The 12,092-nt window shown below is 34.3% G+C and overlaps 2 protein-coding genes across 2 annotated transcripts; one reads left to right on the top strand and one right to left on the bottom strand.

The window, feature by feature from the left end:
* Positions 1-4,059: 4,059 nt before the first annotated feature.
* LOC120076598 (endonuclease V) lies at positions 4,060-7,259 on the bottom strand. Its single transcript, XM_039030473.1, has 8 exons — positions 6,666-7,259; positions 6,360-6,591; positions 6,122-6,184; positions 5,513-5,552; positions 5,301-5,365; positions 5,013-5,126; positions 4,724-4,852; positions 4,060-4,359 (listed from the first exon to the last, which is right to left on the bottom strand). The coding sequence occupies exons 1-8, from the start codon at positions 6,746-6,748 to the stop codon at positions 4,291-4,293; spliced, it is 795 nt and encodes a 264-aa protein (XP_038886401.1). The 5' UTR covers positions 6,749-7,259; the 3' UTR covers positions 4,060-4,290.
* Positions 7,260-8,465: 1,206 nt separating this feature from the next.
* LOC120076703 (acetylglutamate kinase, chloroplastic) lies at positions 8,466-9,876 on the top strand. Its single transcript, XM_039030600.1, has one exon. The coding sequence runs from the start codon at positions 8,622-8,624 to the stop codon at positions 9,669-9,671; it is 1,050 nt and encodes a 349-aa protein (XP_038886528.1). The 5' UTR covers positions 8,466-8,621; the 3' UTR covers positions 9,672-9,876.
* Positions 9,877-12,092: the final 2,216 nt, after the last annotated feature.

Here is a 12,092-nt window from a genome sequence, read left to right as displayed (position 1 = left end):
TAACCTACCTCCTGATACACTTCGTGCTACCAACTCCGGACGACCAATTGGCTCCGACAACAAACTCCGTTGACCAACTCTGACAACCACCTTCGTAGGCTCCGACAACACCTTCGATTACAAACTTCAATGAAAATCACTTTGATGTCACCTTTGAGCGAGTAACAGACGACCAACTTGAGGCTTCGAAAACCACCTTCGACGACACACTCTGACAACCAACTCTAATACCACTTTACAGTACAACTTCGGGCTCGACGGTCATCTCCGATATAATCTCTAGTGAAAATATCTCTTGATGATCAACTTCGACGATCACTTTTGTCCGACCAACTCCGGATTTGAAGACCACTCCAATGAAACACTTCGACAACCAACTCCAATACACTTCATGTTGACCAACTTCATATCCAACAACCACCCCGACTACAAACCCAACAAATGAACCATCTTCGATAAATCAACTTCAAACAAACCACTTTCGACTACTATAAGACTGATGATTGTTAAAAATATGTGAATGGTTGTTGATTATAAAAAAATATTTATTTTTTCTTAAGTAAATGCAATATTTATATGTAATGAATTCATATATCAAATGAGTGTTAAGAATATTTAAATGAAAAATATGTATGTAGTTGAAAAGTACGTAACACATAACAAAAAAAATGAACATTTTCAGCAAGAATTTAGTGAAAAAAGATATTTGTTCTCTGATTATCCTCTAAATTTAGAGAAAATAAAGGTAAAATGTTGAAAAAATGTGGTGACATTTCATTGGCTATTACGATGATTGAGGGAGATTTAATTAAAAAAAAATATGCATATAGTAAAATTACAACAACAATAGGGAAGAAGAAAAAGAAGAAAGATATATGAAATTCATGGAGAAAAATTAGTTAGAATCAAAAGTTTTGATTTGAGCTGAAATCGAAGGTGGTTGTCGGAGTTCGAATTTTGTCGTCAGAATTGTCATCAAAAGTGGTTTTGAAGCTCGAAGTTGTCATCAGAGGTGGCTATCAGAGCCCAAAATTGGTCGTCGAAGTTGTTATCAAAGGTGGTTATCGGAGCCCAGAATTAGTTCTCGGAGTGTGACAATGGCCGATGGATGGAGCAATTGAAAACATGAGAATAAGGGAAAGTTAGAGTGAATTGGTAAAATATACCAACTCAACTCCACCAATATTTAAAATTGGTGGGCCAAACAAAGTTGGTATATTATTGATAACTGGCAGAAATGTCAGTAGCCTTTTATTTAGAATTATGAGGGCTAACAGGTAGAAAACGTAGTGATAATACTTAGAATACTTAGAATTTGTGAAAAATTGAGTTTTGCGTCGATATGCACCTAAAACCTCACTGACCCAATATTATGCGTTATTTCGTGTTAAAGTTTCTATTTTTGTAGCTATCGCATGAATCAAACGCATGCGTTTGTAATAAGCAATCATAGACAAACGCATGTGCTCAAGCCAGACGACCGTAAAAAACGCACGCAGACAACCCCATGCATCCAACACATGGAAGTTGCAGTAATCGCATGCGTCCAACGCTTGAAGAATGCGGTGAACAAATAGAGATTGCGGCCACGGATTGACAGCCATAATAGAAGATCGCAAGATGGGTAGAACGCGTTGATAACTTCAGCTAAATTCAGCTTGGACGCATACCTTGGGAGTATCAACAAGATAAGGCGATGTGACAACGCCCATACCGCGATAAAAGCAACAGTGAGCCATACCTTCATCATTACAACTGTCGACGTCCAAATTCAATAAATAGCCCTTAAGACCTTCATTTTGAGACATTCGAGCTTCTGCCTCAAAGTAGAAGTTTGTGATCACAGATGAGAGCTTGAAAGAGATTTCCAGTGAGAATTCTTCATCTCCATAAGCCAGACCGAGTGACGATCGGAGCATTCGCCGAAGATAGAGCTCAAGAGAGACATCTCTACCATTCAACCATGGCACCACCGGCAACCTTGACGCAGAATCCTTCATTTCCCTTCTAATCTCTGTATTGTATTACATTTTAACTTGAGATATTAAGATATTTTGTGATCAATGCAAATCTTAATTCCTTCATTTCCGTCTTCATCATCATCTTCATCTCTATCATAGTTTATCTTCGGCTTTTATTTATCAAAGTCAATCGCATGCTTAATCGTGTAGCCTAAAAATTAGGACGCATATAGCAACCCACAGGGAGGTGTGCATTGTGCGAGTATAGTGGGTTAATTCTCTTTGCTTGGTGAAAGGCTGTAGCAACGCCTGTCTATAGGATGTTGCATTACTTGTCTATAAGTTAAATAGCCGCATCTAAAGGTAAAAGATGGAATGCATTAAGCAAAATTCGCATTGTTTCTAAAGATAAACACATTCTTAAGCTTGACGCAACCATGCACTATAGAGATATAGTCATGCGACTGACCACCAAGAGGTGTGAGGCGTTAGTGCAATGAGTTGGGATAACTCAGGCGATTTAAGATAGTAAACATCACTATGCGTTATTGGTTGTTGTGTTTCTACCTATTCTCATTGTAAACCGCCTATTGCTCAATCTGTTTAGTTAAGAGTAGGAGTAGTGTATAAGTCATTTAAACTTTCTTCGCTTTATTTTTATTCTTTGTCTCAAATGCATCACTTCACAAATATTATTGAGTGACAAGTCCCCGTGTTCGACCTCAGATTACTCGAGAAACTTGCGTTTGTGTTATACTTGACGCAAGCGTAAGAAAATTTGTGATAGGAACGCGCGATCATTGCATGCTAAGATTAACGCATCATCATTCCGACGCATGACCTCAGACGCATGGGAACAAACGCATCAGTTATGTCTAACGCATGATTTCATGTTCAAACCCATCCGTCCTTAAATAATAAAAATAAAACAAAAACAAAACGCGTCCATAAATTATCCCAACAATTATACCAACTCAACTCAACTCAATTCATGTTAGTGAGTCAAACGCTACCTATGAGTTATATGAAATTGTATCACCACTCTTTTTTTTTTAAAACCAATTATAATTTTAAGTATCAACTGTTTACGATCATTATTAGTTAAATTACAAATTTAGTCTCTAAAATTTAAGAGAAGGACAAGACACTAAATAAACATTGAAAGTTGGGTATTAAAGAAACTCCAAAGTTGAAAAGATTTGTGAAAGGAATATGAAAATTTTCTAGTCTTATGGGTGTATGAAAAAAAATTTAAAAATGACGCAGAACTTATGAAATAAAATAATATATCATTGTTCAATTGCTGAATGAACTAAGTGTTTCCTGCTTGTACCATAAATTTCATCTCAATAAACAAGCAATCCCTCAATAGATGATACACCACTATTATATTGCATATGGATTTTCCTTAAAAGAAAGGTTAAAATACCGATTTGATTCCTATAATTTAGAATTTGTTCAATTTTAATCTATGTACTTTGAAATGTCCAATGTTACTATATACTTTCAATAAATCTTAAATTTATTCCATCAAAGTTAATTTTATCAAAATTGGTAAAATAATAATTATTATCATGTAAGAGAATACAATATTTGAATATGTCTCCCAAATTTAAAGTGAAAATGTTAAAAGATAATAAAAAAAAAAAGTTTTTGAAAAAACCCAATAATATACTAACAATAAGGACTAAATTTGGACTAAATTTAAGATTTAATGAAAGTAAATAGACAAAAATTAAATAAGTCCCAAAGTATATGGACCAAAATGATACTTCAACCTAAAAAAATACACATGCAATAATCTAAGTGAAGCTCAATAGAGAGAATGATGAGCTTGATCAGAAGAAAAAGTACTATCGAGAGTACCATATTCCTTTTGTTCACACTAGAAATTTATTTTCATTAATATTAATATTTGTGAATCTTCCATTAATGTGAGTGAACCTCCCTCTATTTTTAAGAGTGCTGACACAAACAATAGATAGAGGAATTTTCCATACTCGTAGTATTGGAAATTTTCCCGAGCTTAATCCCAGTGTAGAATTGTTTAGAACTTTTTTAGTCTTTCTTCTACCATATTCCAGTTGGCCTAAATATGTACAGGCAATAGAATCTCATGATGGCCCCTTCATTATTTTCAAGTACATCATCCCTCTTCATTTTTCAATGACAGAATCAGTCAAAATCTTTATGTGGAATAAATCTCAGACAAGTGTTTAATTCCCAATAACATGAATAACTAGTTATGGTTATGAACACTTTTTTAACTACAGGTTCATAAATTTATCTCATTTGCACATGACTAATCTCAGTAGAAAAGTTACCTTTACTATGAAGTTGCTCTTTCTAACGTTCCCATTTGAAATTTTCGGAGGTATTCTCTTGATCTAATGTCAGCCTGAATCATATATGAAGTAAATTGACATCTCAGTGATCTCACATCAATATTTCATCCTAAAGCAAGATTCAAACATGAATACTATGTGCAGAAGTCATAAATCAAGAGTAAGCATTGGATATTCAGTTCATGGAAGAAAGTTGAGAAGGCTCAATAATATCTTACTCCACCCGTACCAACCTGTGCAACAATCAACAGGTTCTTTTCGACGCAAAACAAAGCGCAGCCTTTAAAAGTTAAAATCTATATCTAGACTAGAAAATGAACTTATTTTATAACATCAATTATAAGAGTTTATCTGTAGAATTTATAATGAAGAAGTTATAATCATTATGGATATCTTTCAAGCAAATTTATGTTCTACCTGTCGGATAGGTTCTGGAACACGATATTTGCAAGTGATTTTAACAATCCTGATGGCAGTATCGAGTGAAATACGATGACCAATTGAAACGTATATCGGCTTCAATGAATCAACAGTAGATCTCATAGCCTGGAAAGGAGAGGAAAAGCTTAAACAATTTTTCCAAATCAAAGCTGTACTTGTTATGTATAGTAGCAAAGAATGTGAAAAATGAAAACACTAATCTTGTCTCGTTGGCTTTAGAACTCAGCCAAATTAAGTTACCAAAAAAGATTTATATATCGTTTACCACACCCCAAATGCATCCAGAGATACCCTTCAAAGTTATTATAGAATCATTATTTTTGCCCTCGGAAAGGAGTTGCCTCACACTGGACTGAGTAAGACCATCAACATGATGCAGCTGAAATTTGCATTATGGAACACATCAGAATAAGAACTTCAGAACAAGACAAAAAAAAATAGCGAGAGAATAAGCTTATTCAGGGCCAGTTTTAAAAACTCAGGCTTAGCTAAGCAGTACTTGATTGGGTTAAACATTCAAATCAATGGGATGTTATATGAGATCAAAACTCACATTCTTGCCAATTCCAATCGTAGGCAAATTAGCAAGAACGCCGAGATGACTGGCCAGACCAAAACCTGCACGTTCCTCCCATGGAATGGTCAGTGTTCCAAGATCGTATTATGTTTCGAGCTTTAAGTCGTAGAACACCAGCGGCCAATTTCAACACAATTCCTAAGACTAGGGCAGAATCCCACCAGTAAGGATTTTGAAGAAAAAAGTACCTCGAGGATGGAGTATTCCGTTCCCATCAACCATCATTAACTGGTCCAAAAAAGAAATAACATTCATGTTAAATGCGAAAATAAGGGTTAAATTATTGATGTCAATATCAATATTGGGCTTTCAATTTTGCTTCTTTACTAAGTTATAAATTTTGTTATATGTACTCATATTCATATTGGAAGTAGTAGATGAATTTATTTCAATGTTCCATGTCTATTTTTAAAAGATATTAGAGTTATTATCAATTAATCCTTAATATCGATGTCAAACTCTCTAAATCACAGATATATAGACATATTTGAGTATCATTGTTGAACCTTTCAATCTACAAATACATTGACATATCAACAACACAAAATGATAAGGGTATTGGTGAAAAGATGGGATCTAAGTAGTAATCAGTATTTTCTAAAATTTCCGGTTCAGAAACCAGAAACTATGGTGGCATGCAGATTTATACATGCATCTTGAAAAATTATGATGATATCCAACAAAAGAAGTATCTCAGATGATTTCAACATAACATGCGAAGAAACATACAATGAAACAGCGAGAAAATGTTGTGTGAGTGGCATAAATAAAGTCAGTACAGGCTATGAAGCATTCACCTGTGGATACAAATGAGGAGATCTATTTTTCATCCTCTCCAAAAGCTCCAAGATAACTGGGGCCTGAAGAACCAAAGCAACAAAATGTATCTAATTACCAAGAGTAAACCGCTTATGCCACAAGGTTTCAAATAAGATGTCAAGAAATAGATAATTAACATTCATAGGAACAAAGGAATTCTACCAATATGTAAATAAATTAATAATAGGCAAAAAGAACAAATGAAGGAAAAGAAACCTCTCTAAATGCTAGAAAACCAGGGACATAAGGAACTTGAACGGTAACAAGAGAGAAATCATCATAAACAACTTGAAGTGTTTGAAGATCCATAACCACGAGCGTACCACATGCAACTGATGAATCTTCCTTTAAGAAGCTTATATCAACGCCGCCGATATACTTCAAATCATCCACTTCCCCTTCCAACTCATCCTCCTTGATCAGTTTCTTCTTCAGCAAATCCTGCGCTCTGAGAAATATAGAAAAAATTATAGGCCAAATTCAAATGAAAGATACTCTAGAAATGGAAATTTCTTCGATTACTGTATCCAATTCTGAATTTCAACCGAGGAAGTCGTTGACGCCTCGGAATACGATTTCACTTGTTTCTCTTCTTCGGACATCATCTAAACGTGAAATTCGGCGACCAATCTGATTACTGGAACACCGCCGACGCGTTGGAACTGTTCGGTGCCGGCGAATTGATTAACGGCTGCCTAGAGGATCGAAGTTCCTTGGAATTATTTAGTTCCGATCCGATACTGACCGGCCGGCCAAGTAGGAAGCAAATGGGCCGATGTGGGCTCCGCCTCTAAACGGGCCGGGTTAAGGTCAGATGGGTTCGCCAAGGCCCGTGTTCTGACAGTCAATTCAGTTCACATGACTCGAGTTGAATCCTTGGAGCAAGCTTACGCCGTCGTTTAGGAAGATCAGCGCTTCAATTTCACGACGACGGCGGCGCCGAGTGGTAGCGTCTCCAATTATGACATTGTTTGAATCGCCGAGTAGTAGCTTCTCCGATTATGACATTGTTTGAATAACGAGAAGAAAGGTTTGAACCGCTAGTTCTCTTTTCGAGATTTTTGTGTGGCTGACATACTCTCAGTTGATGACCAGCCCCGAAAATAATATCAAAGCCTAAAGTTGTAAAATGTTGACCCGATGAGTTGAGATTGCTACGCTTTTGTCACTTGCCTCGTGGTAACCATTTTGCAAGTATGTTAAAGTCAAGTTGATTAATTCATAACGAAAATTAGTACAATCATAATAAAATTCTATAGATCAATCGTGTGCATTAGAATTGTACATATAAGGCTGCTTTTATCACGTTTATCTAGAATAATAAATTTTATCACATCTACTATTACTTTTATCTTTATTGTTACCTTTACACATGAGGGTCAAACGGTAGTAGTAATGTGTCAAAATTCATAATTTCTCTTTTTAAGTAGTAATAATAATGGTAACAATATCTTAAAAGTAACACATAGTATGGTTGCAGACTAAGAAGCACATACATAGATACAGATACAGGACATAGGTACGATACGATTCGACGATACGTCAACTTCTAAAAAAACTAAGATATAGATACATTAAAGATACATGTGGGTTCACACACGTTAAAGAATACCCAATTAAAGTAGATTCAATAAGAGAGTGAATACTTGAAAAAAAAATCCAGCAACGTCAAGTGGTGATTGAGCGACTAGAGTAGACGTAGAAAAGAAGTAGAAGCTGAAGATTGAATAATGAAGTTGAAGACGTAGGGGTATGGATCATGATTTAGATAGTGAAAAAAAGAGAAAATGAATATTTAATTAAGTTTAAGGATTTTCTTTTAACTTTTTATGTTTTTATATTTATCGTTCTTATCATTTTTAATATATTTTATTTTGAATTGTGCACTTTTAAATAAAATGGACTTTTAAATCGTTGAGCTTAAATTTGAAAAAAAAATTGACCCAATATATCTCTTTACATACCTATAACTATATAGATGTATCTGAAAATTTAAAAAAATAAAGAAGATATTAATAAATTATGTATTATCTAGATGTACCATATCTAATACCGATTATCTATTTAACTAAAAGTAAAACAAAATAAACAATAATCAGAATCTACTTTTATTGGTTTATTACGTTTTTATTGGGATAACGTGACCTACATTTATTTATTTGTATATTATTGTTATTCTTTTAAAATGCTCAAATGTATATTCATGGTTACTTCTATAAATTAAATATTTCTTTAAAAAAAAAAACTTTCGGTATATGACGAAATCACCAAATAATTGTGCTCCAATTTCATATTATTATAGTAATTTTCGGAAACACCAAAATGTCTTGATCAAATTAATCCAACATAGAAAAAAGAAATTGTTATAAACTCTCTGTTTTATCACTGGGTTGCTCTCGTTCTTTGCCCTAATTACCCTTTCCCAATTCTTCGCCGCCTCCCTCCGCCGTTCACTCTCCCGCGCTGGACTGATAAAAAATGCCGGCGGTTGAAAGCCTGCTCAATCCATCCGCATCCAAGCTATTTACCTCCAAATCCTTGCTCAATCCTTCCATTTCCAGTTCCTCGATTTTCTCGCCCGCTCCGCGATTGCGCAGATTAAGTTGTTCTTCTTCGTCGCTGTCGATCAGATGTTCGGCCACTCAGCAAATAGAGGCTGTAGTTGACTCTGTTACTCCAGGGCAGTTCCGAGTTGATGTTCTCTCTGAATCACTGCCATTCATCCAGAAATTTCGAGGTAAAACGATCGTCGTCAAGTACGGAGGTGCCGCCATGAAATCGCGGTCTCTTCAGGCTTCAGTTGTTAACGATCTTGTTCTTCTGTCCTGCGTCGGCCTTCGCCCGATCTTAGTCCATGGCGGTGGACCGGAAATCAACAACTGGCTCAAACGGCTCAACATTGAGGTCGTTTTCCGCGACGGTCTTCGTGTGACCGATGCCGAGACGATGAAAATAGTATCGATGGTATTAGTCGGCGACGTGAATAAGAATCTGGTTTCGTTGATTAATAAGGCCGGAGCATCCGCCGCAGGGCTCTGTGGTGTGGACGGGCGGCTACTCACGGCTCGGCCAGCTCCTAACGCGGCACAGTTAGGGTTCGTAGGAGAGGTCGCGCGTGTGGACCCTACGGTTCTACAGGCACTTTTGGACAAAGGCCACATTCCAGTGGTCTCTTCGGTGGCTGCTGATGAGTCAGGGCAGATGTACAACATCAACGCGGACACAGTCGCTGGAGAATTAGCGGCGGCGCTGGGGGCGGAGAAGCTGATCTTACTAACAGATGTGGCGGGGATTCTGGAAGATCGTGACGATCCGAAAAGCTTAGTGAAACAGATAGACATTAAAGGAGTGAAGAAGATGATGGACGAGGGAAGAATTGGCGGAGGGATGATTCCGAAGGTGAATTGTTGTGTTCGGTCGTTGGCTCAGGGGGTGAGGACGGCGAGTATCATTGACGGGAGGCTGGAGCATTCGTTGCTGCTAGAAATCATGACAGACAATGGAGCTGGAACCATGATTATAGGCTAAGGTCAGAAATTTTTGAAGCTTTGAAACTCCTTGAATTTTCTTGGAAGTGTATAAAATTTATAAGTGGCGATGAAATTGATGATAGTGTCTAATCTGGGAAAACAAATTTGGATGAATTTGTACGAGTAATTGGAATTGAATTCCCTCGAGTCTGATGAAATCTGAATGTGTTCATTAATAAAGCTATGATGAAATTTTCTTTCTTCGGATTCTTCGAATATATATATTTCTGGGTATATAAGCTAAGTCATAGCCATTTCTGCAGAGATGAGAGTATATGTTCTTTACTTTATTGGATATCTGACTTGAAAAGTGGTTAGCCAAAAGTATAATTAGAATCTCTTCTTCACTTAACAAAGAGTCTGTACATAATCTCGAGAGATTGTTATGTTAGCTTCTTTTACAATGCATTTATCATTATTTTTTCCGGAAAAATACCCCTTTTCTAAGTCCAAGTTCCGTTTGAAATGTTACATTTTTTTGAGTTTGGTGGATAACTCAAAAATTAGGTAAAAAATGTGAAATGAATCGGTCGTCTTTTTTTTTTTTTTTTTTTTTTTTTTTTTTAAGGAATCTGAGTTTTTGAAGATATTTTTATTTAACCTTATATTTCTTGGTATGAAGGAAGGGTATTTTGGAACTACTGATAGTATTTGGTTAATTGGATAACCATTTAGTTTTTATTTTTAAAAATTATGCTTATTTCTTCTCAATTTCTTATCGATTTTCATTTATTTCTTAGTTACATTTTAGAAACAAAAATAAGTCTATTTTTCTTTAGTTTTCAAAATTTGGCTTTTTTTTAAACATTGGTGAAAAAGAGATAACAAAACAAAGAATTTAAAGGTAGAAGAAGGGTTTATAGGTTTAGTTTTCAAAAATTAAAAATTGTAAATCAAATTGTTATCAAATGGAACATTAGTTATTGGGTTCTCAAAATTGTCATTTATCTTAAAAAATTCTCATTGTTTCAAATATCTTTTCTAAATTCTTAGTTCAACTAATACATATTGTACTTTAACGACCAAAAAATTTGTGGTTCAAACTCTATCTTTTAATGTACTAAAAAATATGTTAATATATCCCTCGTCAAGATTAATTATCTCAAATATCTTTTTTAAATGCTCATAAAATCATTAAAGAGTATTTATTAATTTCAGTATAAATATAAATATATATTAATGATACGATCTTTAAAAAAAACATTAATTACAAATTTTATGATTTTTTTTTAATTTACAAAAAGTATCCATCTTTATTTATATTTCATTGATATATTTGTAAATTTGAAATCTTGAAATTGACTTATGATCAATATCAATCTTTAATAGTACTTTTAAAGGTTAAAAGTAGAAAATAAATTTCATTCTTTTAAAGTCTAAATAAAATTAGATTACCTTTGAAATCTAATGAATTAAATTTTGGAATCTTTGAAAACATGCCTAAATGCCCATCAACTTTTAGTTCAAAAATTAAGGAGTGAATATAGAATCTTCTACCTTGAGGACGGTGTTTTGTTTGATGTTTTAAACTAAATTATGCTTGAGTTCACTTTTCTTTACTACATAAAAAAAAAAACATTTTATAGGTTTATTTATAAAAGTTTACTCATAGCATTCATTGAGTTGATAAAACTTTTAAAAACTTTTAAAGTTTCAACAAACGTGACCTTTAAATTGTGATTTTACCAAACTGTGAGCATTTGGAGTGTGGATTCAACATCCTAAGTTCGAATTTAGCAAATTGTTTTTTTGTCTAACATAACAAGATCTTGCCTTAATCAAATATGTTTATCAAAATGCCCGTTCCATATAAATTTATGAAGCATGGTTTAAGATAAGTATGCACGTAGAGCTAAAACAACAAACTATTATCCGATCTAATTGATTTTTCCAACAAAATTCGAACTTGACGACTCCTACCTTTGAATTATCCGACCCACACCCCAAATGCCCCATGTGACATCACATCTCAACACGTTGAAATAAATTTTCCTTGATTTGAAATTACATGACATAAGAGAATTAATAATCTGACATTAAAGAGTAGATATAGTATATAATGACGAATTGAATAAAGTGGTCATGTCTCCCAACATATCTAATAGGCGATGACATAATTGAATGTCACTCATCGAATAAATTTTGGCTCCATTAGCACAACGTGCCAAAGAAAAAAAAACATGACAAAAAAGAAAAAAAGTGTAAAATTGAGGACCAAAGTAGAAATTTAAAGATGCAAAATTCGATTTTCCTTCCAAACGAAGCTCCAACAATAAACAATAGAATAAAATAGGTTTAAATATCATTTTACTTCCTATTTTGATTCCTTTTTTTCTTTATATTTTTAATTTTATTTATTTTCATCTCTATATTTTTAAAAATAATTATTTTTTTTCTTTATATTTTAATTTTAGTTCAT

The sequence above is a fragment of the Benincasa hispida genome, chromosome 4 (genome assembly GCF_009727055.1).
Source record: "Benincasa hispida cultivar B227 chromosome 4, ASM972705v1, whole genome shotgun sequence".
In the NCBI taxonomy this organism is placed as follows: Eukaryota; Viridiplantae; Streptophyta; class Magnoliopsida; order Cucurbitales; family Cucurbitaceae; genus Benincasa; species Benincasa hispida.
This window is presented reverse-complemented; position numbering and strand designations above follow the sequence as displayed.

What these genes read in the sequence shown, in the direction of transcription:
- LOC120076598 (XM_039030473.1), bottom strand. Translation starts at nt 6,748, where the DNA reads ATGATGTCCGAAGAAGAGAAACAAGTGAAATCGTATTCCGAGGCGTCA. An exon ending in GAAATTCAGAATTGGATACA is followed by an intron (nt 6,592 to 6,665) that starts GTAATCGAAGAA and finishes TATATTTCTCAG; the next exon opens with AGCGCAGGATTTGCTGAAGA. An exon ending in CGGAATACTCCATCCTCGAG is followed by an intron (nt 5,366 to 5,512) that starts GTACTTTTTTCT and finishes AGGAACGTGCAG; the next exon opens with GTTTTGGTCTGGCCAGTCAT.
- LOC120076703 (XM_039030600.1), top strand. Translation starts at nt 8,622, where the DNA reads ATGCCGGCGGTTGAAAGCCTGCTCAATCCATCCGCATCCAAGCTATTT.